At 39.3% G+C, this 27,475-nt stretch overlaps 3 protein-coding genes across 5 annotated transcripts; 2 read left to right on the plus strand and 1 right to left on the minus strand.

Moving 5' to 3' along the window:
* Positions 1-1,073: 1,073 nt before the first annotated feature.
* Positions 1,074-16,803, plus strand: LOC121805515 (protein unc-13 homolog). 2 transcript variants are annotated; one of them, XM_042205400.1, is made up of 27 exons: positions 1,074-1,362; positions 1,555-1,730; positions 1,812-1,876; positions 1,979-2,116; positions 2,149-2,317; positions 2,663-2,729; positions 2,831-2,984; positions 5,096-5,263; positions 5,558-5,668; positions 7,322-7,531; positions 7,764-7,865; positions 8,263-8,493; positions 8,874-8,948; positions 9,328-9,408; positions 9,928-10,113; positions 10,185-10,340; positions 11,289-11,381; positions 12,118-12,189; positions 13,191-13,308; positions 13,640-13,818; positions 14,703-14,781; positions 15,009-15,113; positions 15,191-15,297; positions 15,716-15,793; positions 15,883-15,978; positions 16,102-16,197; positions 16,502-16,803. In XM_042205400.1, the coding sequence occupies exons 1-27, from the start codon at positions 1,355-1,357 to the stop codon at positions 16,673-16,675; spliced, it is 3,294 nt and encodes a 1,097-aa protein (XP_042061334.1). In that variant the 5' UTR covers positions 1,074-1,354; the 3' UTR covers positions 16,676-16,803. The 2 variants fall into 2 exon arrangements, with proteins under 2 accessions (XP_042061334.1, XP_042061333.1); XM_042205399.1 differs by having other exon boundaries at positions 1,075-1,362; positions 1,989-2,317.
* LOC121805516 lies at positions 2,979-4,810 on the plus strand. Of its 2 annotated transcripts, none has more exons than XM_042205401.1 (3): positions 2,979-3,359; positions 3,460-3,928; positions 4,007-4,810. In XM_042205401.1, the coding sequence occupies exons 2-3, from the start codon at positions 3,867-3,869 to the stop codon at positions 4,629-4,631; spliced, it is 687 nt and encodes a 228-aa protein (XP_042061335.1). In that variant the 5' UTR covers positions 2,979-3,359; positions 3,460-3,866; the 3' UTR covers positions 4,632-4,810. The 2 variants fall into 2 exon arrangements, with proteins under 2 accessions (XP_042061335.1, XP_042061336.1); XM_042205402.1 differs by having other exon boundaries at positions 3,463-3,928.
* Positions 16,804-16,870: 67 nt separating the features above from the next.
* Positions 16,871-19,705, minus strand: LOC121805517 (peptidyl-prolyl cis-trans isomerase CYP22-like). The gene is made up of 7 exons (XM_042205403.1): positions 19,442-19,705; positions 19,127-19,150; positions 18,601-18,688; positions 18,064-18,156; positions 17,670-17,702; positions 17,311-17,367; positions 16,871-17,084 (listed from the first exon to the last, which is right to left on the minus strand). The coding sequence occupies exons 1-7, from the start codon at positions 19,696-19,698 to the stop codon at positions 16,974-16,976; spliced, it is 663 nt and encodes a 220-aa protein (XP_042061337.1). The 5' UTR covers positions 19,699-19,705; the 3' UTR covers positions 16,871-16,973.
* Positions 19,706-27,475: the final 7,770 nt, after the last annotated feature.

Below are 27,475 nucleotides of genomic sequence, written 5' to 3' on the forward strand. Positions count from 1 at the left end.
CGCCTAGAGTGTGTAGCGGAGGGCTCTTCGGTTTGCTCGTCGTAGAGGTCGAATGATTACGAGCCGCTGCCGCTGCTATAGTCCCCAGATATGTTGTGTCTAGTACGCTTCGCCCCAGGAGCTCCTGCCCGCTCTTGCGCACAGATGGCCTTGAATTTCGGACAGTACTCGAGAACAAGATACTCCTCCCACATGGTGAACTTCGGCCAGCCTTCCGTGTTGAATTGGGTCATAGACAACGCCTTCACGTCGGCTTCGCTTCGACCACTCTCAGCACTGAGCAGGTTGTTCTCGTATATGCCCGCGAACCGCTTGGTGGCCTGCAGAATCCTAGACCACTTTTTGCGGAGCTGTTCCCCGTCACGCGGTTTGGCGCCTCGAGGTTTGCACTCGTTGTATGCCAACAGGATGCGCTTCCAAAAGCTCCCCTCGGTCTGATCGGTGCCCACTATGGGGTCCGATGTGACGGCATCCCATGCCTGCGCCACAACAATGGACTCCGCTTTGGTGTAGTACGTGGTCTGTCCACCGCCGGCTGCTGGCGCCGCCGCTGCCCTCACCGCCACTGCCGACGCCGCTACCTGCACCGCTGCCCGAGCCGCCACCGCCACTGCCGGCGCCGCTGCCACCGCGGCTGCCGCCTCTTCCGGCGCCCCGCCGCCACTGCTTCCACCCGCCCCACCGGACCCGCCGACTCTCGTCGGAACGGGCGTATCCACGCGTGCTGTCGGCGTATCCGGTACGCCCGGACTGAGCAGACCCATCATCGTCTCCAGTGTGTCTCGATCTGCATCGGTGAAAGGAGATTGGCTGGAATGGAAAGGGATCTCCGGCCGCCGATGGTTAAGCGAGTCCAGGTTGAGCCTTCCGCTCCAAAAATGACGTCCGCCTCGGAGCGGACGCTCCATGCATTATAGATCGGCGGGGCGGCGGCGGATTGGGGGCGGCCGGCGCCGCCCTATAGTGGATGCCCTAACAAACAAATCCAATAATATAAATGAGCAGTTGCATAAACTTAGGCATTTTATTTTGTTTAAATATAACTACAGTTGAAATGAAATACAGTAATGAAAAAAATCGGGCAAATCCGTAGATAAGTCAGCTGTTCATATGCATACAGATAGAGATACATTTCGTTTCTCCACAAAGCACAGTCTGACACCCCAACTCCATTCTAGATTTTGTACTCTTTCAGTTCCGTTCCACCCAATTTGACTTCAACCATCTACTTCGAGAGATCCACCATTCCCTTCTATTAATCTACATTTCCTTTTATCCAAATCTCCTTCACGTTTTGATACTTCCAGCCAGATTCAGTTGCTGAGTTGCTCAAGGTCGCTGCTGTTAAGTCGCCATGGATGAGTATGTGCCCTTCTTTTCACTACTATCATCTCATTCTGTTGGATTTCACGATTTGCTCAATTTTTAGTTGGAATTACTGATTAATTTAGCCTTACAATTCTCAGATTCTTCAAATTTTAGTTACTGATTAGTTCAGCCTTATAATTAGGTTTCATTCATTTACTGAAGAGTTGTTTATCTTCCTCATTATAGGGAGAATGAGCTCGAACTTCTGCAGAGGTATCGTCGGGATAGGCTGGCACTCTTAGATTTCATACTCTCTGGTAGCTTGATGAAGAAGGTAGTAATGCCTCCCGGAGCAGTGTCGTTAGACGATGTGGATCTGGATCAAGTCAGCGTCGATTTTGTCCTTAATTGTGCTAAGAAAGGTGATGATTCTTGGTAGGGACTTTCTCCTCTTTTGGCTTAGTTTGTTTCTCACTTTCCATGTTGGGATCTGATGATTGTAGGTCATATGCTTGAACTCTCGGAGGCCATTCGAGATTACCACGATGGCACTCTATTCCCTAGCATGGTAAGGCCAACACCTTTCTGATAAATTTGATTTAAAAAATGTGCTACTGAGTGTGCTCAGACACTAGTAAACGCGTTAATGTTTGTTGTTACTTCAAAAAAGAATAATGCAGGTTCTACCGATGAATTCTTTCTAGTCACAAGTGCTGAATCTTCTGGTTCACCTCCCCGAAGGCCACCTCCGCTAGTACCAGATGTGGTAGCAACTCCAATTGTGTCAAGTCATTCCATTTCAGAGCCTGTTGAAAGTGATCTGATTGAGGAATCGCAAAGCTTGTCAAGTCGCAATCTCTGAACTCTTCACAACCTAAAGAACTAACAGTGGATGATATTGATGATTTCGATGATGATATGATAGAGGAGATGGATAGCCGTAGATATTCCAGGAGAGTACTGAATGATGCTTCTGATGTTGTTCTTGGATTGCCTTCATTTTCTACTGGTAGGCGTGGTTGGTGATAGTTTATCATGTACCTTTGTGTTTGTCTTATTTGCATGATGAGTTAATGGTGCTCTTACTTTGGTAGCTCTCCCAAGCAGGTTAATTGCTTCAGAGCTTGCGAGCAAATAGAATTAAAGCATTCTATTATGCCCATACTCCTGTTTTTATCACTTTGAATAGGACCAACTCGTGCGATTTCTATTTTTTATTGAAAATTATTTCATTTAACCAGAAAGGTTGGCTCAGAATCTACCCTACTATATAACTCTTAGAAATACCTGCCTGGAGCTAAATTTTATTATAATTAGGAAGTAATGGTTTTGATATTTTTTCTTCATATTGTAGGTATTTCAGATGAAGATCTCCGTGAAACTGCATATGAGATCCTTCTTTCTGCCGCTGGAGCTTCAGGGTACCCCTCTTTGGACTGACCCCTCCCCCCCCCAATACAAAGAAGAAAGATAAAATAGAATAAAATTTGATGAGTTTTTTTGCATTTCATTATATTGGCAGGGGGCTAATTGTTCCATCAAAAGAAAAAAAGAAAGATAAAAAATCGAGCTTGATGAAGAAGCTGGGGCGAAGTAAGAGTCAACAAGCAGGAACACAATCTCATAATTCTCATGGTTTAGTTGGCCTCTTGGAGACGATGCGTGTCCAGATGGAGGTTTGTTATGAGCTATATAACACGGATACTTCACTTTGTTGCCGTATCGCGTATCGGATACGTATCCGATACCGATACGCGACGGATACGCGACGGATACGTATCCTGGGCGTATCCGCGGGATGGGCCGTATTGGGCCGGGAAACCTCAGATTCGATACGTATCTCGGTGGATACGGCCCAGTTTAAAGCCCATCTAAAGGAGCCGGCCCGATAGAATTAACGGGCTGGACCAAAAAGCCCATTTGTGATGTAGCCCATTGCAGCTGGATGAACAAATCTAGCTCTATAAATAATGATGCTCTATACAATATAAGATTCCACACAATTGAGAAAGCCGCAGCTAGGTCAAAAACTCCCCGCCTCCATAGATTCGGTATGTTATAATTCAGTTTTATGTATCTATTTTTGCCATCGCTTTTCTATGTTATAATTCAGTTTTTTGCTCCCCCAATTCAATTCAATTATAATTTCAGCAGTATGGCATCTCCAAATCTGAGTGCTACTGCTGCTAGTTCTAGTGCTAGTTCTGCTGCTAGTTCTAGTGTTGGATCTGGGTCCAGACAAATAACTGATATCAGGGCTCCATTGTGGGATCATGTCACCATTCTAGAGAAGCCTAAACCTGGTGGAGGAAATACCAAGTTGCATTTGCTTGCAGCCGCAATTTGCTTGCAGCCGCAATTTGCCAAGTTACACAATACCTGGGTATAACAGGGCAAGGGAATCACTGCTCAAGCAAGAAAGAAGGCACATAGAGACTCTATTGGAGAGTACAAAGAGCACATGGCCAGAGAAAGGGGTCACAATCTGCTCTGATGGTTGGTCAGATCCTCAGAGGAGGCCAATCATCAACTTCACCGCTGTTTCTGAGAAAGCACCAATGTTTTTGAGGGCTGACAATTGTGAAGGAGAATACAAGTCAAAAGAATATATTGCTGAGAAGTTGAGGGCTATCAATGAATATATTTGCTCTTCATTTTTTCATTTTAACTTCATGATCTAAATTGCTGCCAATTCCAGATTTTACAGCAACATGTGGCTTCAAGAAGGTGCTGGCCGACGACCCCCCCACAAGGACAAGGAAATATCACAAATGAGGATGACTTGCTTCAAGAAATTCTTTCGCATACCGCAAGAGTTGGCTGCAGTGAAGGAAGAATATGCAAGGTTTTCTAGTTGTTCAGAAGAATTCAATGACCCTGATTCTATACATGATAGATGGGCTGTTTCCCCAATGACATGGTGGACAAATCATGGACAATCTATCCCTCTTTTGATGAGTTTGGCCATGAAACTGCTCAGCCAACCGGCCTCTTCTTCTTGCTGTGAAAGAAATTGGAGCACATATAGCTTCATCCATAGTGTCAAGAGAAATGCCTTAACTCCTGAGCGGGCTGAAGATTTGGTCTTTGTGCACTCAAATCTGAGACATTTGTCAAGAAGAACTGATGCATACAAGAAAGGAGAGACAAGGATGTGGGATGTTGGGGGAGATTCTTTTGATTCCCTTAGTGGTGTTGGTCTTCTTGAAGTTGCTGACCTCTCCATTGATGAACCTGAGTTGCAGGCTGTATCATTTGGATTGGGTGATGCCGAGGATGAAGGTGTGGAGCTGGAGGAGACGGGGAATGAGGAAGAAGCTTGATGTTGATGGCTTGATGCTAGTTTGCTACTACCTTTTAATTATTTCCTAATTTAGAACCTGCTGCTATCATGTTATTTTGAGTGTAATAGACCTTTAATGTCTCTATGTTGAATTAGAATATCTATTTTGTAATTTATTTTGCACTATTATTATTTATTAAAAAAAATAGTTAAAACGTATCCGCGTATCGGGTTGTTTGGGAAAGAGCCGTATCCGCGTATCCGTATCCTTCGGATACCGATACGCGTATCCGTATCGGTGCCGCATAGGTTATGAGTCTCCTGCCTTTCACTCGATGAGCCTTGTTGTCTACTACTCCCAGAGAGAATCAAATGTTTAAGCTTTTAATATATCATTAAGCTTTATTCTAAGACCATTAATTAGATACTGTCATTCTCCCCGAAGCTAGTTCTCATGCTTCTGCTTATTTGTTTATCCACCAAATTTTGGATGGGCCTGAACAGATTTCAGAGGAAATGGACATCAGAACAAGACGAGCACTACTCAGTGCCATGGTTGGCAAAGTTGGGAAACGGATGGATACTTTATTGGTACCACTGGAATTGTTATGTTGCATATCGAGAACAGAATTTTCAGATAAGAAGTCTTATATAAAATGGCAGAAAAGACAAGTGAGCTCTTCATTTCTCCTTTTTTTTGTAAAACCCCTATCACCCCCAAATTGTTTGGTTTCCTATTGCTTTTATTTTCTTCTCTTCTCCATTTTGGAGTTTCAGATATTCTCCTCTTTTGAGGACAAAAAGCTTCTATTTGTTAAAGAAGCTGTTTTGAGACCAGTTGATTTTCATTTTGGTTGACATAGTAATGAGGAAATATGCTTATACTTAATCGCTATTTATTTGTCAGTAAAGTGTGTATTAAGTTACCTCTGTTCTTAATACTCATTTAATTTGCTGTCAGCCCAGTTAAATATGTTGGAGGAAGGACTTGTAAATCATCCCGTTGTGGGATTTGGAGAATCTGGCAGAAAAGCAAGTGATTTGAGGATTCTTCTGGCGAAGATCGAAGAGTCTGAGGTGTGTTCAGATGTCACTAACTTCTCATCATATTAACAATATTCTATTTTATATGATTCCCCTTCACCATTAGCATCACTCAGAATTTATTTCGTTCTCAGTGCTCTATTCCGGCACTTCACCCTCATTCATGCCACTCCCTTGCATTATATTCTCAACTGGATGTCTTATGCTCATAATTTTTTACCTTTTGGTTTCGTTTTTAGTTCCATATTTCCAATGCAATTTACGATGTCTAGAGTTATTGGTTTTAGTTTGATGTACAATTTGTTGCTTTAAGACTTATAGGTTTGAAAATCTGATTTGCTGATTGTGTTTTTTATATCCATGAGTTTGCGCCTAGTATCTACTATCAAAAAATCAATATTTTTATGGCCAGAACACAGAGAGAAACGTTTACGCAGTGTTGTTAGGGTCGAGGGTCGCACCGGGTCGATAAGGTGAAAATTCGGGTCGCGGGTCGACGAGTCGACTGGGTCGAGAGACCCACTAATCTGCACACAAAATTCAAAAAGAAGATGAAAGTTAGAACAATACCTTGATTAAACAAAGGAAGGAATAGATGAAGGGTGGCTCTGTATATTTGTTTAGGAATGAAGAGGATGAATTTAGGGTTTGAAAAGCTTGATGGTGTTCATGCATATATATAGATAAAAACGTGTGCAGTCAGAATATAAGTGTGAGAGATTTTTGAAAATCAGAATATAAGTGTGAGAGATTTGAGGAAAAAACGTGTGCAGTCAGAATATAAGTGTGAGAGATTTGAGGAAAAAAGACTGAGATTAGAGAGGAGCACACTGCTGAGATTAGAGAGGAGAAAAACGTGTGCTCCTGTTGAGATTAGTGAAAGTCAGAGCAAAAGTGTGAAAGATTTGAGAAAATCAGCAGACTTTTAGGTAAGTTTTTACTTTTATACTTATGTTTATTTTAGTAAAAACAAATCAGCATTAAAAAGGAAAAGATTCAGAGAATAAAGGTCTAGGAATTACCTGTATCTCGACCCGGCGGCGACCCTCTCGACCCAGGCAACCCTCTCGACCCGGGCGACCCGGCGGCGACCCCGTACCTCGATCAACCCACCCATGTTGGGGCGGTGACGGTCTCGACCCGGGCGACCCGGGCGACCCGAGCGACCCGGGCGCCATTTTGACAACACTGCGTTTACGTGGTCGGCCCCACTTACGATGGCATATTATAAATTTGTAATGATGATGATATAGTATTGACAATGGTGTTCGCAGAAAGTTAAAATGAACAAAGCAAAGCGTTTGTGTATAGCATAGTAGAAAATTGAAAAGAGGGGTTTGAAAATGTAACAAAGAGGCTTCTGGAAATTCGCTGTCTGTTTCATGTCTGAAGTGTTCTAGAAGTAGTGCTTTGTCCTGATAGTGTCCATTGTGATTTGACCAAACAATATACATTTATATGGTCTTCCTATCTTTCCTCCCCCCAACACCTCCCCTTTCCAAAGAATAAAACTATAAATAATGATAGGAATAATAAATAAAAGAAGAGAAAAGAAAAACTCCACATTTTTCTTCAGTTCTTGATATCTTAGGTTGTCACCCGGTATACTCTATTTTGAGATTCCAACAATTTTTAAACTACAGATTCTTTTGCTCCTATTACTAACATATTTGTTTTGTTCATCAGTCTCTTCCATCAGCTACAGGTGATCTTCAGAGGACAGAGTGTTTGAGATCTCTGAGGGAGATCACTATTCCACTTGCAGAGAGACCTGCAAGAGGTGATTTAACTGGTGAAGTATGCCACTGGGCGGATGGTTATCACTTAAATGTCAGGCTGTATGAAAAACTATTGCTTAGTGTATTTGATGTCTTGGATGAGGGCAAGCTTACAGAGGTCAGTGGGATATTATGTGCATTAAGATATTTTATGTTTTTCCTCAACAAGTATGCAATGAAAGTTGCAAGTTTTTTAATGTTGTCAAATATGCACCACTATTTACTTCCAGAGTTTTGATAGTGAATTCAGTCACTATGTTTCTGTAAAAATAACTACTGGACTTCTATTTACTCGGACCAACTTAAAATTTTGTTTTTTGTTGAAAAGAGTTATGATTTCTTTCTGCCAGGAAGTAGAAGAAATGTTGGAGCTTTTTAAGTCAACCTGGCGTGTTTTAGGTATCACGGAGACAATCCATTATACATGCTATGCCTGGGTGCTGTTTCGGCAGGTATAAGGCCAAATGGTTTTTTCTTTACTCAATTGGCATGTGTGTTTTTGACTTTTTTTTAATAGAAAGAAACTTTTTAGTAGATACTAAATGGCAATTTGCTCAATAGTAATGCATGGATACTAAATGACAATATACTTTCTTGTTGGTCTCTCCCATATACCACTATTAAACTCTTATCTGTAATTTTATGTTTGGCTTTTGAGCTTACGGTGAACGTCTTACAACATTTTGAATGCAAGTATCCCTGTAAGAGAATTCTTTCATATGACATCATTAGTGTATATATTGCTGGCAGTGTTTGAATCGCGTAGACTCCTTATCATCTTTTACACACTCAAACTGCTAGTACCTTTTGCTATCTGTTAACCACAATCCTCTTCTATGTGCCTTACAGTTTGTCATCACCGGTGAGCAAGATGTACTGCAGCATGCCATCAATCAGTTGAAGAGAATACCTTTAAAGGAGCAGCGTGGCCCACAGGAAAGACTGCATTTGAGAAGCTTGAGTTGCAGAGTCCAGACTGAAAAGGGATTTGAGGACTTGACTTTTTTGCAGTCATTCCTATTACCTATTAAAAAATGGGCTGATATGCGCTTGGCTGATTACCATCATCATTTTCCCGAGGTGTTTTGCTATCCTTTAAGTTGATTGATATCAACATGAATTAGTTCGGTTTTTACACCATTTAGGCACTTTTGATTGCCTCCTTTAAATTTATTCTGTTTCCTGCAGCTTCAAGCAATGGGTTTGTATTGCTCAAGTACTCACTACAATTCAAGTTCCCGTAAATAAATTATTATTAATTCTCACACCCCTGATTGTTCAGATGGAACAAAAAGTCAACTTGTTAGCTGCCCTGTATTTTGTTGCTAGTTATTGTCATCATTATTATTCATCATTTGTTATTATTGTATTATTTTTTTGTGATATTTTCTTATTGTGAATCATAATCAAAACTTGGGAAGATGGCAATCTCTGTATCGTTTGCTTCTCTTTCATTGTAGGGATCAAAAACGATGGAAAATGCATTAGTAGTTGCCATGGTTGCTCGGAGGCTTCTTCTCGAAGAACCTGAGTTGGTAATGTGGTTTTCCTTGTTTAATATTATTATTTTTCCTTGTTTATTCTTCACCCAACGTTGTGATTCATCTATTAGACTTATCGTTTTATAGATTCTTCAGTAATTTTCAGTACAACCCTCATATTAATTTCATCAAGGAAATCTGTAGAATATTTTAAAAGCCAATTCTATTTCGGCAAATTTGACAAACACAGATCTTTAAGTTATTCCATGTTATAGTGGAGAAGGAAGACTCGAGAGTACTCATTAACATGAAACAAATATATATCAAGAAGTCAAGAATGGTAAATTATGAATATAACATTGGAGTATGGGTCACATGCTATTAAATTGTTCACTAACTTGAACAACATTGAACTAACGCTTGGATTTTTCAGGCAATGCAAGGTCCACCTGTCACAGATGCAGAACAAATCGAGATATATGTGTTATCTTCAATCAAGCAAGCATTTTCCAGAGTGAGCACTTGAATCTAATTTTCTAATAGATTAACATAGTTGTCCTTTTGTTTTGATAATATATTAGAGAACTTTTAAGCTGAAGGATAGCAAGAAAGTTTGAAAACTATTGGATTGGTGAATGAGGGAACGAACATTGGTTGTCGAGATCTTTGAGCATTGCTATAAATACGACTTTTCTGCAATATGTTAAAGCAAAAGGAATTCAATTTGAATTATTTGTTGGAGGAAATGATGCTTGAGATCATGAACCAAATGCTATTGTCTTTTTACTTGTATGAAAAATATTTTGTTGACCTATTCATTCTTCTCATGGCTATGGTAAGCAAATATTATTTTGCTTTCAAAGTTAAAAGTTAAAACTGGTATTGTCAGTGATTATTCTTCTTAGAATAATGGCTTATTGATAATTAGCATGTGTCATCTTGGTTCTCCTGAGTCCTAACTAATGTAATGTGACGTATCTTGTTTATATTCTAATATCATTGAGATTATATATCTTAATATCATTCTTCGCAGATTATACAGGATGTTGAGACACTGTCTGACACAACAAATGAACATCCTCTAGCATTACTTGCTGAACAGACAAAGAAACTTGTAAAAAATAGCACAGCCACGTATTTTCCTATATTAACCCTGCGGCATCAGAATGTCAGTGCAGTCGCAGTATCTCTTATTCATAAGCTTTATGGCATCAAGCTGGTATGCTTGCATCTTAATGTTTCTTCATCATCCCGGCTTATGTGGAAGTCTAATTATTCTAAATTTCTTAGAAACCATTCCTTGAAAGCGTTGAACACTTGACTGAGGATGTTGTTTCTGTGTTCCCGGCTGCTGATAACCTTGAGCAAAACTTAATAGCTGTTATCACATCCACCTGTGGTGAGGGAACTGCAGAGGCTTACCTCAAGAAGCTAAATTTGTACAAGGTGAGGGTTTGTGTTTTTAATATCTTTGTATGGATCTACTCTTTGAAGAAGATTAGGAATGCATTGTTGTGATATATATTCCTAGTTTGTGATAATTGCATCACTTCCCATGAGCTGAAAGTTGCAGTATAATTACTTTATCCAATGATCAACTGGTTAAATTCTTGGTATAGTCCAATTCATCGTGCTTACACATACAAATGCATCCCTTCTCAGTAGCTAGATACTTCTCCCCTCGATCATTGACAATCTCAGAAGCCTCTCAGTGTGCTCTATTGAAACAGATCCATGGACACAAATATACCATCCTGGTCTAGACTGTTATTTGTATATTGGTCATTGGTCCAACTATTAGTTTCATGTTGAAGTTTATACAGCAGAAGGAATGATCTCTTAAAATATGATTGATCCTAATATCTGTTTTAGGATTAATCCTAATTTCTGTTATTGTGATGCATCTAGAATGTTCAAACTCTAGAATACCCTATGTCAGCCCTTCTTTTATTCATTTACCTCTCTCTTTTGTCTTACTTTTTCTCCTTGCACTGTTTCTTGTTACTCTCTCTCCCTCTCTTTTCTTCTTCTCCTTGCAAGAATCTCTTCTCCCATTCTTCACTATCTTTCTCTTGGTTCCTTCCACATCAAAAGGAATGTTTTTATAATAATGAAAAAACAAGGAATGATGCTTGTTACTAAGCCATTCCACTGAGAGTAGCTCTATTATCCAAGTGGAAGTGCATGCAGTAACCCTACTACTATACTGCACCTTGTACTATACTTCTTTCCATATATTCATGTTTTTCTGTTGTAATATTATACATATGACAAAAAGTATTAAAGCCTCTCATCTAATATGTTCTTTTATTAAATTCCCCTGTTTTAATTGCATCAGTTTTTTACAATAACTAGTTATGCAATAGAAGGTTTACCCTTATTTGTATTATTCAGATTGAGACTGTATCTGGAACATTGGTGTTGCGATGGGTCAATGCACAACTTGCAAGAATTTCAGGATGGGTTGAACGAGTCATGCAGCAGGAGGTATCAACTTATGCTAAAAATTCATACACTATTGATATTAGGTTCTTAGTAAAAGGAGATCTACAGCCTGAGTACAGTAAAGATGACGAAATACTTGGTGGAATCTGTTCTTGGTAGTAGGGCATGATTGAACTTTTAGTAGGCAGTAGGAGAAACCACTTCTTGTTATCACCCTTTTGCCTGGTCAAAACCCAGGTCTTTTATCTGCCTTGATTTTTTGAACCTGTAAACTTGGTGCAGTACCTTCTTCATTATGTTCTTTATCTTCCCTCCAAGGTTAGACTAAAATTGAAAGAACATGTACTAGTTATAAACTGTTGCGAATAAAAAAATTGATGTTCCTCAATGGCCCAAAGCATGATGCTGGGTTGAATTGTTAATATTGTAAATGCAATTATCCTAGTTCTCTTGTTAACAAGTTTGTTTCTATATCTTAGTTTAATTTTTGAGTGCTTAGTTTTCCGATGCAACAGTTTCTATATCTTGGACAATGGCATGCATCAATTCGCTTGACTACATTGGATATATAATTAGTAAATAGATCAACTGAGGTGCTCTTTTTCTTATTTATCTTTCAATGAATATTTGAATTACCATTGTCTGAGAATATTACTCTTTTAAGTGAGAAATGAGAATGTACTTTGATCCTGCTATTCTCTTTGTTCCTTCTTGTTCTATGCTAATAAGGACTGAGCTCTTCTTCTCCATCTTCCTTGTTTTCTCTTTTCTTCTTCAGAATTGGTCCCCAGTATCAGCACAGCAAAGGCATGGAAGCTCAATCGTTGAGATATACAGGATTGTTGAGGAGGTTTGTTTGCTATGATATCCAGATATTTCTTGTCTTCCTTACCAGATCTTTCACTTCATTCAAGAAAACTCTTGTCATGTAGCTGTAGTTTTATGATAGTGACTGTTGAAAAGACATTGTTCACTCACATACGGTTCTTTTAGGCCTTTTCTTAAATACCATCTGGCCTAATTGATTCAGCGTCATGTTAACTCCATTATTACAGTTAGGAAGAAAGTTGAGTCAATTTGACTGTTGAAGCAAAACACTATAACTGAGGTCAAACTTCAATCTGTAGAATTGTTAAGAAATAAGGCTACAGATACTCGTAGGCATTTCCTTCTGGCCTAAAAACCACAGCTTCATGCGGACTCTATAATTCAGAGATGAAATAGTTGAAAGTTAATTTGACAATTGCAGGAGCAATATTATATCACTAGGTTCAAACATTAATCTATAGGACTTTCATGAGTAACACGGGATAGAGATCTTTCAGTGGCATGCATATCTGAATAAATATATTCCTAGTTATGTGTTAACTTTGATATAATCAGTTCGCTTTCTCTGGTCCTATGGGGGGTTGAAGAGGTTGCCTCAGGATGCAGTTTCTCTACTGTTTTTCGTCACCATTAGAATTCTCCTATTGAAGGAATAGATATATAAAATCCTAGTTACATGTTATCTTTGATGTAATTAATTGGCTTTGTTTGGTGCTATGGGGGTTGGAGAGATTGCCTCATGATGCAGTTTCGTACTAATTTTTTCGTCATCATTAGAATTCTTCTATTGAAGGAATAAGAGTGTTAATCTTATCTATAATAATATCTGACTCGGGTGTCTTTCTATTTTACGGGGAATAATGTTTTTTGCAGATTGATTAAGTTATTCTGCTATGTTGTTGGCTCTCTCAATACTATATCGTCCGGTCTTGTCAATACTTGTAAACATAGAAATAATGTTTCAATCATGTCATAATAAACTTATTGGGATCCCATTTCATTGATTTTGTTTGCACTTTGCAGACAGTTGATCAGTTCTTTGCTCTTAAAGTTCCAATGAGGCCAGGAGAACTCAAAAGTCTCTTTCGTGGCATTGACAGTGCATTCCAAGTGTATACCAAGCATATCGTGGACAGCCTAGGTATTGTATCCATGCATGTGCTTTCAGTTTGGTCCTGCCTTGTGGTCTTTGTACATTCCATAACATTCAGTTTGCTTCATAGCAAGCTTTATGAATTGGTATAAAGTTAATTTGTGTTTGTGCCATCCAATTGTACATCCTTAACTTGCCCACTGTTTTGTTTGTCTGAATGTTTTATTGCATTAGATTCTGGAAGGGTGTTTTATGTCAGTCATATTCAAATTCCTATATTGTTTTACCTCTGGCTTGTGATATGTGACCCCAAATTTATGATTCAACAATTTTATTTCAAGCTTCAACCTGACATCATAAACTCTTTATTCTACTGTAGCTGACAAGGAAGACATAATTCCACCTGTGCCCATTCTTACACGATTCGGGAGAGAAAGTGGAATCAAAGCTTTTGTGAAGAAGGAATTGACAGATCCCAGGCTGCCTGATGTCAGAAAGTCTAATGATATTAATGTTTTAACAACACCAACCCTTTGTGTTCAACTAAATACTCTTTATGTAAGTCAAAGCTACTTTTTTCATTTCTTCTTTCATTTCAAAGTTGAATAAACTCTTGATCACCAAAAGATTGATGTTAAAGTATTTCCTGATCTTTTCACTATAAATAGCTTTACATTTTCACTTAGATTTTGCTTTAGGAGTAACAGTAGCTACAGGTTGATTTTAGTTGATTCGTTGTTGTCTTGACTGAACAACATGTTGTACTCCCTCCATCCACCAATAATCGTCCCATTTTGCTATTTTCGTCCGTCCACCAATAAATGTCTCATTTGCTTTTTTACTACTTTTGGTAATTGACCCCACATTCCACCAACTTTATCTCACTCAAAATTTATTATAAACTATATTAAAGTAGGACCCACCTTCCACTATCTTTTCCATTCACTTTCCATTACATTTCTTAAAACTTGTACCCGGTCAAAGTGAGCCAACTATTAGTGGACAAAGGGAGTATTTCTTTTAGGGGGAATAGTGAAATTTTCAGGTGTGTATACTCCTAAAATTGAAGTTGACAGAGGTTTAGGAAGCATACCAAATAGGGGTCATTTATAAAACCCAAATCATTTTTCGTAATGACATATTATTGTGTTGCAAAGTGCCTTTATTAGATATCGTCAATTATTTATATATGAAATAGTGTTTACGTGCAATTACTTGCTGGGTTATTTTTCAACTGATTGTGATTCGGCATTAGCGCATCTGGCTCACTTAAATGAAATAGGCCAACCCCTGATCTTTACTTTTCCATCTGATTCCTTTCCTCCACTTGTAGTATTTATCTGGGACCCCATCTGTTTGTTCATGCTTAGTTCATGCCTAATTTTGATTCAATCATAATTATCTAGTATCTAACACTAATGCAAGCCTTTTGCCAACCTTAGTATGCAATTAGCCAACTCAATAAATTGGAGGACAGCATTTGGGAGAGATGGTCTAAGAAGCATCACAGTCATGCAATAAGTAAGTAATGTGTACTTCTCCTTTAAGTCAAGTGATTTAAAATATATAGGAGTATGAAACTATTTTCGGATCCAATTCTCACCCGATTCCCATTTTCCTTATTGTTCGTGGCAAATTGTTGTTTTTATTATGTTCTGGAGAGACCAATGCCTAGTGCATTTAAAAATAGATTTCTTTACTGATTCCTTTTACATTGACAATTTATATTTGCTCTTCTCCATTTTCAGAAAGGCCGGTGAATGGTAATTCAAAGAATTCCACCCAGAAGGACGGTTTTGATGGCAGTAGAAAAGATATCAATGCTGCTATTGACCATATGTGTGAATTTACTGGTACGTCTCATATATAGTTTATCTCTGAAGTTTTCAATCTATGCACTGTATGCTAATGATTTCTGCTCATCTTTTAGGAACCAAAACAATTTTTTGGGACTTGAGAGAGCAGTTCATTGATGGTCTCTATAGGCCAAGTGTTTCTCAGTCTAGGCTGGAAATTTTGATTGAGCCTCTTGATTTGGTATGATCTTTTTGGGAAGAAAATGCTTTAAATTTTTTTTTCTTTTGTGTTCGAATTATTCTTGTCTTTTTTCTTGCTGTAAGTATATGCATCCTACCTAGCCTCTAATGATATTCCGGATGAAGACCTTGAGTAACTAATAGACTGCCCGAAGGCTAACTATGAATGTAAGAACATTTCAGAAACATTCTCTATCCTTCGTCAGTTAAACTAGCACAGGAAACTGTGAGGGATTTTCCTCTAATAAAATATAGAAATTATACGGACATATTCAGCCTGCTCCTGAAGGTCTGATATATGTACAGTTTCTTATCAAACTCAACTTTTTCTTGAAGAGAATAAGTAACTGTTTCTGAGTTAAGTATATGCTTAAAGAAACTCTTGAGGCTGAACTACGTTTTCATTATATTGGCTGCAGGTACTCAGCCAGTTGTGTGATATCATAGTGGAACCTCTGAGAGATCGAGTTGTAACAGGACTTCTTCAAGCATCACTGGTTTGTCACTCTATCTTGATTGTCTAAGCTGGCAGTATAGTAGAAATAATATGAGTAGTAATCAATTGATATCATCTTCTCCATACCAGGATGGGTTAATCCGTGTGATACTAGATGGAGGTCCATCACGTATGTTCACTCCAGCTGATGCTAAGTTTATGGATGAAGACTTGGAGGTTTTGAAGGTAAATCATAGAAATTGACGTTTAATCAGTTATTCAGTTTCCTGAGATAGTTGTTTGATTCCATCATGATCATGCAATGAGAAATATGACTGAATTATGTTTCCATTATACATGTAAATGTAGGAGTTTTTCATATCCGGAGGAGATGGGCTCCCACGTGGAGTTGTGGAAAACCAAGTAGTACGTGCCAGGCAGATTATAAAGTTAATCGGCTATGAGGTTAGTATGGGATCAGTACAGTGCTTGTATTCCTTCTGTCCATGCTGAACTCTAAACATGAAACATCTCTTGCCTGACACTGTGCGTAGCAAATAAAATACAGAGAAACAAAGAAATAGAATATATCTGATCTCGGTGCATTGAGATTTCGAATGTGCAAGCAAATCATTATTCTTGGCTCTCAAGTTAGTTTCACATTTCGTTAGCAGCTTCTCTTCCAGGAGATAAATGATCGCATAACATGCATGATTCTCTCGCTTATTTATTTACTTTTCTCATCTTGTGTTTCGCGGTTGGGATGCAGACTCGAGAATTGATAGAGGACTTGAGATCTGCAAGTGAGATGGAAGTGCAGGGTGGAAGGGGTAAACTGGGTGCAGATTCAAAGACTCTTATTAGGATTCTGTGTCACAGGAGTGATTCAGAGGCTTCTCAGTTTCTCAAAAAGCAATACAAAATACCCAAATCTACAGCTTAGCATATTTCTGCTTCTTGCTTTCCTGAGTCGCACAAGAAACCATTCCGATGTTAGCCTGCTTTTGTAACTTTATATGATGTTGATTATTAAATTATTTTGGAAATGAAATACAATGTTCATTTGTTAAATTATTTAGCAAGCCATTATTCAGAAGAGTATGGAAAATAATGGATCAAGGTTGGTGTCATCAACTTGTTAGTAGCCGAAAATGATTAGTGATTAAATGGAGTAATGCTGTATTTTACCAGCAGCAGTCATAAATTCCCAAATATACCAACATCAATTAACAACACAAACTCTACATTTCTCCACATTCTGCAATGACACAAGCAAGTTTAGGCCGGTTGTTGGGTCCGGTGGCTACATTTTCAATCTTCCTGGCAATCAAAAGACCATCCCCAATCACGCGCTGCATCAAAGTCGGGGGTTTTAGCAGAGAAATCAGAGATTGATAATTCAACAACTTACACTAATGATTCTCATGCACGACATAAAAATAGATAATAAATAGTTCGATGATGAGACAGCCACGATGAGATCTATATCCCATTAAGTACTATGCAAAGACATCCTTCGGTATAATTTATGAGTGAACAATAAACTGAAAAATTGAAGGCAAGCGCGTGTATACTTACACCGAAGACTACGTGTTTGTTGTCGAGCCAATCGCACTTCGCGCAGGTGATGAAGAACTGCCACAATCAGAAAGTACACAATTGGAAAAGTGGAAGAAGTTGGAAGGCATGAAAATGTATGGTTTAGGGAAAATTACTTCACTTGTTATGCAAGGACCATTTTTATGAAATGTGACAACAATAGGAAAAGGTTATGATTTACGCATGTGACAGCCAAGTGCTATATAAATAACTCAATATCAGTAAAAAGTTCATGCATCCACATTATTCCCAAAGTTCAACTTTGCATCATTGCATAAGAACATAATATCACTGGATATGGTTTGTCCAAACATATACATTTGTAATAAGATGTTTACCTGACAACCATTAGTATTTGGCCCACTATTTGCCTGCCAAAACAATAGAACAATCTACTCAGATCAAGATAAGTTACATAAAATGGCAGACAAATCTTCCAGCAATGAAAAACTCAAGTGATAAAATCATAAAATATATGATTATCACAGCAATAAGAAACTATTTGATGCACGGGTGTAGCATTAATTAATAAATGACTAGTTTATTGGTTGTAACATAGCTCTCCATTAAGAAGCAAATATAGTAAGCAAAAAATTTACAAACTTGTTGTAGAGAGAATTGTCAAGTCACACTTAAGTTCCTTCGAGAAGCAGACCTTTTACCTGTCACTTGTAACACTACTTTTTTTAACCATAAAGAAATGCAATTTACAAAGTATTTAATGCAGCATACCATTGACAGTAGCCCAGGTCCAGTGTGTTTTGCAATAAAATTTTCATCATCAAGTTTACTTCCATAAATGGATACACAGCCACTGCCATCACCCTGCCAAGAAAGTGTACATAAACTAGGGTCAATACATATGCACTTCATGTGCATGTACAAGCCCTTCCAATAATGCTACATACAAAGTCTCTAGAGTCATTCTTGCATTCATCTATTTACAAAAGGCGTCAAAGGTAGAAGTGTTTCAACTTGAAAACAAAATATGTAATAATTCCAGTTGTTCAAAGTGGTTTAATCAATTGGATTAAGGTATGGTATATGAACAGGCTGAACCTAGAGAGTAAATAATACTAGCTGTCTAGCTTACACATGAGCTCCAGAAAGAGCATCCACCAAAAACACAGATTAAAACAACAGTCCGAAACTTACGGTGAACGGAATGGTAACTCGTGAAAGTTTTTTTTCCCGAGTAACTTTAAAATACAAAGGCTACTTAAACAGCATAGTAAAGGAAGCAGGATAGGAGAAGAGAAAAAGAGCAACCTTAAGAAAATCACCAGCTTGGATCATAAAATCCTTGATTACTCTATGGAACTGACATCCCTTATAACCAACAGGTAATCCAGCTTTTCTGCAAAACAAACCAACAAAGACACAGGACCACACGTAAATTACAATAACAGTCAACTTAGCACCAAAAGCCTTGGAAGATTCATGAGAAATATCAAAGTCTAAAAAAAAACAGTCCCATACACAGAAGAAAGGAGTAAAGAAAATCATCAAAAAGTGCATTTCACCCTCTTTAATTCTGGTCAAAAGTTTTTTCAATGCAAAGTTAGCTCTCTAAAATGAACTATCATTTGTTTGAAGACCATTTTGTTCTTCTATACTTTGCATTTCTATGCTTGGGAACAGTTATAATAATAAAACTACTATGGCTCTTGATTTGTTACAAATATTAGCACATCATTTTGTAGGACAATTTGTGAAGTCCTTTTTCATTGAAAGAGTTGAAGGGCACAAGCAATAAAGGAGTAATGATATAAAGCACGAAAATAGAGTTACAAACCTGTACTCGCCCGTGCAGAATTGCCTATCACATAAGAAAAAGCAAACACCAAATTAAATAGGAGAAGAAGTAAAGAAGATTGAAATGGAACACGAAGTAAACTGCACGAACTTGAATGGATTCAGAAAGTACTATTTGGGAACTAGTCGAGATTCTATTATAATCAAAACCAAGTAAATTATAGTGCAATCGTTCTAACATTCCATTGGCTCCGTCGTTTTACACTCGATATAAATCCAATATTTGACAAATTTAAGAAGATCAAAATCATCTACTATGAGATATAGTAGTAGAGATGATAGGGTTAAAAATAACCGAAAATTTTCGGCGGTTTTGGGGGCAATGTCAGCGAAGAGCTCCATCTTGATACGGCCAGCAGGGATGTTGCCGATGGTGACGTCGAAGAATACGATTGGGTTTTTAGGGTTGGGCGGGCGCTGGTGCCACTCTACTCCTCCTCCGCCCGCCGCCGCCATGAAATCGGAGTTTCTTCTACTGCTTACCGCTGCAGCTTCTTTTGAATTACTAGTGTTGTTATTATGAATATGAAAACATAAACTCATTAATGTCATTCTTGGTAGGATTAATGAATACAAAAGGATATAAAATAGGAGTAATTATATCTTGCTTAATTTCATTTTAGTATAGTATTTGGTAATTACAAATAAAGTATATTTATATTGATTGGTTATTTTGTATCTCTCCACCACTCTCTCACATAGGGGTGCAAATTTAGTTATAGGGTTTCGGCTATACCTGATCCCGACACAATACCCGACGGGTTTTGGGTACCCGAAACCCGAAATTATGGGTTCGGATAGTTAATGTTAGGATTTTTCGGGTTTAGGGTACCCGACTAATACCCGATTAATTATGTATTTGCGATAAATATTTTTATTTTTGTATAGGACCTACTGCTCGTATGGTAAATTTATTTAATCACATTTGGATTTATGAATGTTTTTAGTATACTACAACCCGATTTAGGGCTGCTTTGACATTTTAATGTTCTATTATTTAGAGATGTGTTGTGTTTTATTTAAACATCATGTTGCATTATTTATGTTCTTACTTGTTATCTTTTCAATATATAGTTATGCTTTCTCTATTTTATTTACATGATAATTTAAAATCTTAAAAATTTATTTGAATCTCTTTTGAGTTTCAGTTTATGATGAAAATTTCTTTATTTTAAAATTAAGTAATGTCTATTTGTCTAATGTAAAGTGACTTTTAATTTTTTTTTCATTTATAGATAAAAAAAATAGAATAAACTATATAGTTAGTCCCTGGATTTTATTTCATATATATGTGGTATTAGGAAAAAAATATTTTGGGAAAAATCCATGTAATTTGATATGCTTACAAATAAGGTGTTTAGTAGTATTTCGATTTTTTGAGATTGAAGTGTCCCATGAAGTGTATTTTCATGTGTTTTCACAATCCAAATAAATCACATGTCCTAGTATATTGTACTTTTTGTGTGTATCTATGCAAATTTTTTGGATTGTTTAGATTAATTGAATGTGTATATTTTGCTCTTTAATTACTCTATTATTTTATCTTATTGCAATAAACTTAAATTTAAGTATCATGTAATCTCTATGTCACACTTAAATGATGTTACAGAATTTTAGGAGATGGAGTATTGTTTTATGTATTTATTAAAGATAAAACATGAAGTACTTTTATATTAATGTAAAGAGAGAATTTTTTTAAAAAAAAGAAATGTAACATTTACCTTGAAATAGATAAAATATACTCTCTTCATCCCAAAATAAGCAAAACACTTCTTTTGGGCACGAGATTTAAGGAATTGCTATTGAAAAAGTTAAAGTAAAGAGAGGAAAGTATGAGAAAGAGAATAAAGTATGTGGAGAATAAAGTAAGAGATGATTCTTTGCTAAAAAGAGAAATGACTCACTTATAAAGACATCCCCAAAATGAATATGACTCGTTTATTTTGGGACGTAGGTAGAATGGAGGGAGTACTACCTCCGTCTCACAATAAGAGTCACATTTCACTTTGACCATAAATGGTAAATAGGTCCCACATTCCATCAACGTATTCCACTCATATTTTATTATAAACTAATACTTATGATATATAAGTAGGACTCATAGTCCACTAACTTATTCAACCCATTTTTTTTATATTTCTTAAAATCCGTGTCCTCACCTCACTAAATGTAACTCCTATTGTTGGACGAAGGTAGTATTTATATAAAAGTCTTGAATATAGTAATTTATATTTATAAGTTTATATTATAAATTTATATTTTAACGTTCTATTTAAAATATGTTATTTATCTTTTTAGCAAAAATAATAAATTTATCTTTTCTATTAGTACTTTATTATCTTTTCACTATTCTATATTATTCTCTCATATTTTATCCTCTCTTCGTTTAACTCTTTAAATATTTAATCTCATAGGGTAATTACACCATACATACAAAATGTTTCATCAATGTTTCAAATTAGTAAAAAAAAATTAAATTTAAATTTACATATATTATACAAAAAAGTTTTGTTCCAAATTAGTACATTCAATCTAATTAACTTTAATACTGTTAGTTTTTACTTTTTAACTATTCCATCATCAAACATATTAGTAGAGTGCTAAAAGAAATAGAGTTTTACTCTTAGAAGTGAACTGCCACGGGCTGCCCGGCAATTGATCATTCCAAAAGTGAAACTTACTTTGATTCTTGTCTAAGTGGGCTTTGCAATGTTATTATGTTTTAGAACAAAATTTAAGAGGAATTTCAATTCTTAGTTTTGATTTGAGAGTATTTCAAATCAAATTTTGGATTTATTGTTTTGATTTGAGAGTATTCCAACTCAAAATTTTGATTAGTAGTTTTGATCAACTTTTTTAATGTATTCCAACACAATATATATCATGGGGAGAACAGAGAGTAGAACTTGATGGAACATCTTCGACAGTTGCTTAAAAATACAATAAATTGCAGTAGAACCCTAATTTTTTTTGTCTACATATGAATAAGATGAATGATGGAGTACGTACTAAACAAATACTAAACAAGCCCAACAGCAGTAAAGCCCAAGAAAGAGTATCAGTTCGGCATGGCTAAAGAGTATCAGTCCGGCATGACTCAAGAGTTCAGTTCGGCACAACCACAGAGTTCGGCCCCAGCCTACAGCTCGGTAAAAGCCAACCAATCAAACTCTGCTCTCTGGTCGGCATCAAGCTCTACTCTCAGATCGGCAAAAGCTGCTCGGCAATAATTCAGCAGTCCGGTCTCAGTATTCGACCGAACTAGGAAATAATGGACTCATGCAAGATTTCCACCTCCGCTACACCGACGATCTATTTAGTGGTGTCAAGCAGTCATTAACTCATGCAGGATAGTGGACCCATGCAAGGTCGCCACGACCTCCACGACATCCACTACCTAATAAATGCTGCATGCCACGATCTTGGTTCAATGTATAAATAGAACCTAGGTCAGATAGATAATCTTCTTCTGTTAACTTCTGTTAAGCTCTCTAGAGAGAAAATAGCAAATAGCAAGTCTGTATTGTTAGCTGTAGAAAACAGATCAAGCAATACAACTCTGCCCTCTTTTCTTCCCGTGGATGTAGATTTACCTCAGTAAATCGAACCACGTAAATCTCTGTGTGTTGATCTTCCTTTATTTTTACGAGCATTCATCACCATCAAAAATTCGCAGATTCATCACTGGCGCCGTCTGTGGGAAACAGAGAACCAAATTTGTGATAAAGCGAATTTTTGACCCTTTTTCCACCCCAAAAAAAAAAATGCATACCAGATCACACACCACCCATAATACTATTCGTGATAACCGTGAGGAAGCTAGTCCAGCTCGCAGGTCTGAAAAACGGCCTCGGGAGACATCTACCTCCGGTTCTCACGAAGAAGGAACAAGCCACTCCAGGAGTCATCGCACCGAGTCTTCCCAGCAGCCCGATTTAAATGAAGCTGTCAAGCTGTTCTTGGCCGAGAAGCAGGAGGAGTTCTTAACCTTCCTGCAGAAGAGCCAACAGCCGGAGAAGACAACGACGGATTCTCCCTCCTCATCTAGGCATGAAAGTCACTACCGCAGTAGTGACGTGTCTTCCAGGAGAAAGAATCCTCAACCCCGACATGTTCCTGTTCCTCCTCGGTACCGGAACCACAGGAGAACTCCATCTCCTCCGTACCGAAGAGATGTCGGGTTCGCCATGTACGGAGCATTAAAGACTCCGTTCTCGGACGATATCATCCGAACTCCTTTGCCGCGGAACTACCGAACTCCGTCGATAACCTATGACGGACTCGTGGATCCTCATGATTTCTTGGGACGCTATCAATATAACATGGCGAACCAGGGTCTCAACGAGGTCCACATGTGCAAGCTGTTCCCCGAGCTGCTCATCGGGAACGCCAGAAGGTGGTTCGACAGCCTTCCTCAAGGCAGCATTAGATCCTACCGAGATCTAATGGATGCTTTCCACAGGAGGTTCTTTCAGAAAGCGGAAGCCCGGATCACTTCGGCTCAGCTGCTTTCTATTCGTCAAGGTCGCGACGAAAAAATCAGCGACTTTATGACAAGATTCCACAAGGAATGCCTGCAAGTAGACGATCTCAACGATCTGCTTGTCATCTCGGCATTCCAAAATGGAATCCTGCCTGGAGCTCTCTACAGGAAGCTCGTTGAGTACGGTCCGCAGACAGCTCAGGAAATGTGGGACATTGTGGACCAGTACTCCCGGGCCGATGAGGCAGACCGTCGCAAACGGTCGTTAGACAGCTCATCGTCCCGAGGAGACAGAAGGAAGCCCGATCATAGCGATCAGGGGCATCCTCGCCGGACTCCATTTGAAAGAATTCAAAGGGCTCCGGTGCGAGACAGATTGGGACCCCGTCTCAACCCCGAGAAGCCGCCTGCTCAGTTCGTACCGCTGAACAAGTCAAGAGCGGAAATTTTCGAACTACATTCCGATATGTTCGAAAGACCAAAGCGGATGACGAAATCAGCCGTGCGGCGACCTCAGGATCAATATTGCTCCTTCCATCAAGCCCACGGACACGATACCGAGGAGTGCCGAGATTTGGCTGCAGGTATTGATGTTCTTGTGAAAACAGGAACGTTAAAAAAATACCAAAGCAAGCAGCCGAAAAAGAACAAAAGGCAGAGAGGTGCGAACTGTAATCCTCAGGATCCGAAAAGGCATGAGGATCCCGAAGACGACGACGAGCCGCAATATGATGGAGTAATCCAGACTATTGATGCTCTCCCTGCCGGGAAGACTAAGTCGTCCCTAAAAGCAGAACGCAGAGGTTCCAATCAAGAGGAGCCAACACATAAAAGGCTGAAGAAAGACGAAGTGATTACATTTTCAGATGCCGATCCCGTCCCAGCCATCTCTCCTCACCAAGACGCTATTGTCATTCAAGCCGGAGTGGCAAACAAACTGATCCACAGAGTATTTGTGGATACAGGAGCATCAGTCAGCATTCTTTTTAAAGAATGTTTCGATAAAATGGAAGTGGATCCAGCTCGGCTTAGTCCGGCTCCACTTCCTCTGAAAAGTTTCGCCCAGGAGGACACCCGCCCTGAAGGCATTATCAGCCTTCCGATCACGGTGGGAAAAGCGCCTACAAGCTCCAATACGATGATCGAGTTCTTTGTGGTGAAAGCTCGGTCCCCGTACAACATCATCCTGGGGAGAGACTGGCTCAACACAGTTCGGGCCGTTTGCTCTACTTATCACCTCACCATCAAGATCCCTACTAAAGGAGGGATAGCGGTCATCCGAGGTGACCAAAAGAGAGCAAAGGAATGTCTACAAATTGCGCTTAGAAGTGCCGAGCAGTCAGATCGGCACCATCAAGCATAGCAATCACAGCAGCCGGAGTCAGAGGCGATGACCGAAGTCATACCAGAGCCGAACTCGATGACAGTTCAGCTGTACAAAGACGATCCATCCAGAACGGTCAAGATCGGCTTCGCAGGAACGCCTCTACTCCGGGAAAAGACCATTCAGCTCCTCAAGGAGTACAAAGATGTCTTTGCATGGTCTCCGTTGGACATGACCGGAGTGCCCCCCGAGGTAATCACTCATCGGTTAAATATTGATCCTTCAATCCGGCCAGTAAAACAGAAGCAAAGACTCTTTGCGGCAGAAAGAAGCCAAGTCATCCATGACGAAGTCCGCCAATTACTAAAAGCGGATGTACTATTCGAGGTGAAATATCCTTCCTGGGTGGCCAATCCTGTGATGATCAAGAAAAAAGGAGGAGGATGGCGGATGTGCATAGATTTTACCGATCTAAACAAGCACTGTCCAAAAGATTGCTATCCCCTTCCGAATATAGATAAAAAAGTAGAAGCTTTGATCGGCTTCGAAATTTTCTGTTTTCTTGATTTATACAAAGGATATCACCAAGTGTTGATGGATGAGAGTGACGCTCCGAAAACAGCTTTCATTACCGATTTCGGCATTTTCGCTTATAAAAAGATGCCATTCGGTTTAAAGAATGCCGGAGCCACTTATCAAAGGATGGTAGACAAGCTTTTTCGGCACCTAATCGGGAAACAGGTTGAAGTGTATGTCGACGACATAGTTGTCAAAAGCAAAAGCACTTCGGAGTACGAAGGCAACCTCAAATCCACTCTCGACGTGCTCCGAAAAGCCAACCTCAAACTCAACCCCCAAAAATGTACCTTTTTGGTAGATTCAGGAAAATTTCTGGGTTGTTGGGTTTCAAAGGACGGACTCAAGGCAAATCCCTCAAAAGTTCAAGTCGTTCAGCACATGGCAATGCCGAAGTCCATACATGACGTGCAAAGGCTAACCGGATGTCTAGCCGCACTGAATCGATTCCTTTCCCAAGCAGCCGAAAAGCAACTGCCGTTCTTCAAGGTGTTGAAAAAGGCACCCAAGTTCGAGTGGGGAGCCGAGCAGAAAAAGGCCTTTGACGAGCTCAAAAGTTATCTAGCCGAGCTTCCTATTCTCTCTGCTCCAACCGAAGCCGAAGTAATATTCTTATACTTAGCGGCATCAGATCAAACCATCAGCGCGGTGCTTGTACGAGAAGAAGGCCTAAAGCAGTTTCCCATCTACTTTACAAGCCGAGCATTAAGAGGTCCAGAAACAAGGTATCAACCTCTGGAAAAAATTGCTCTGGCGTTAGTAAATGCAGCAAGGAGACTGCGGCCATACTTCTATGCTCACAAGGTATGCGTCTTAACCGATCTGCCTCTTCGGCAAGTTTTGACCAAGCCAGAAGCATCAGGCAGAATCGCCAAATGGGCCATAGAGCTGGGAGAACACTCAATCGAGTACCTACCTCGGAAAGCCATCAAGGGACAAGCCTTGGCAGATTTTCTTACAGAAGCCAAGTTCGATCAAGCAATCCCTGTCATTGCCGAACAGAAAAAGTCTGCCAATGCCGAACTAGCACAGCCCTTGGAATCCGAAGTAGAGCCGCCAGACTGCTGGAGCGGATTCGTAGATGGAGCTTCAAACAAGATGGGAAGTGGAGCTGGTATTTTACTCGTCGCTCCCGACGGACACGAGGTAACCTACTCACTTCGGTTCCTATTCCCCACTACTAATAATGAAGCCGAGTACGAAGCCCTCCTGGCCGGACTCCAGTTAGCGCAAAGTCTGCTCGTCAAATCTCTCAAAGTCCATTGTGATTCACAAGTCATAGTAAATCACATGTTGGGTACAAGTGAAGCTCGTGACGAGAGAATGAAGAAGTATTTGGACAAAGCGCAAAGCATCAGCCGAAGTTTCTCCTATTTTCGGATAATCCGCGTTCCCAGAGCGGAAAATAGCCGAGCAGATACCTTAAGTAAGTTGGCCTCAGATCCGAGCTCAAAGGCGGAAGAATTAATGCATCGAAGCATTGATGAAGCCGAGGTACATTCAGTATCCAGCTCGCCGAACTGGATGACGCCGATCTTGCAGTATCTGGATCAAGGACAATTGCCCGAGGATAAGAGAGAAGCTCGGAAGATCACGTGCCGAGCACTTCGGTACGAACTTCATGAAGGAGTCCTCTTTAGAAAGTCTTACCTCCAGCCGTTATTGCGGTGCGTAGGACCAGAAGAGACGGACTACATCCTCAGAGAAGTTCATGAAGGATCGTGCGGCAGCCACATCGGAGCTAGAGCTTTAGCTAAAAAAGTTCTAAGATGGGGATATTATTGGCCAACCTTGGTACAAGAAGCAGTGCAGCTCGTCAAGACCTGCCCGAAGTGCCAAATCCATGCAAATATCCCAAGGATACCGCAAACCGATCTATCCACTATGCAGAGCCCTTGGCCTTTCATGCAATGGGGCATAGACATAGTGGGACCACTTCCTCAAGC

Source organism: Salvia splendens, chromosome 5, assembly GCF_004379255.2.
Source record: "Salvia splendens isolate huo1 chromosome 5, SspV2, whole genome shotgun sequence".
Lineage (NCBI taxonomy): Eukaryota > Viridiplantae > Streptophyta > Magnoliopsida > Lamiales > Lamiaceae > Salvia > Salvia splendens.

Coding starts and splice junctions, on each gene's coding strand:
- LOC121805515 (XM_042205400.1), top strand. Junction 2,985..5,095: donor CGATGCGTGTCCAGATGGAG/GTTTGTTATGAG, acceptor GGGCCTGAACAG/ATTTCAGAGGAAATGGACAT. Junction 10,341..11,288: donor AGAAGCTAAATTTGTACAAG/GTGAGGGTTTGT, acceptor TGTATTATTCAG/ATTGAGACTGTATCTGGAAC.
- LOC121805516 (XM_042205401.1), top strand. CDS start 3,867: ATGTTTTTGAGGGCTGACAATTGTGAAGGAGAATACAAGTCAAAAGAA. Junction 3,929..4,006: donor AAAGAATATATTGCTGAGAA/GTTGAGGGCTAT, acceptor TGCCAATTCCAG/ATTTTACAGCAACATGTGGC.
- LOC121805517 (XM_042205403.1), bottom strand. CDS start 19,698: ATGACATTAATGAGTTTATGTTTTCATATTCATAATAACAACACTAGT. Junction 18,689..19,126: donor TTCTGCACGGGCGAGTACAG/GTTTGTAACTCT, acceptor TTTGTTTTGCAG/AAAAGCTGGATTACCTGTTG. Junction 17,703..18,063: donor GACCTGGGCTACTGTCAATG/GTATGCTGCATT, acceptor TTGTTTTGGCAG/GCAAATAGTGGGCCAAATAC.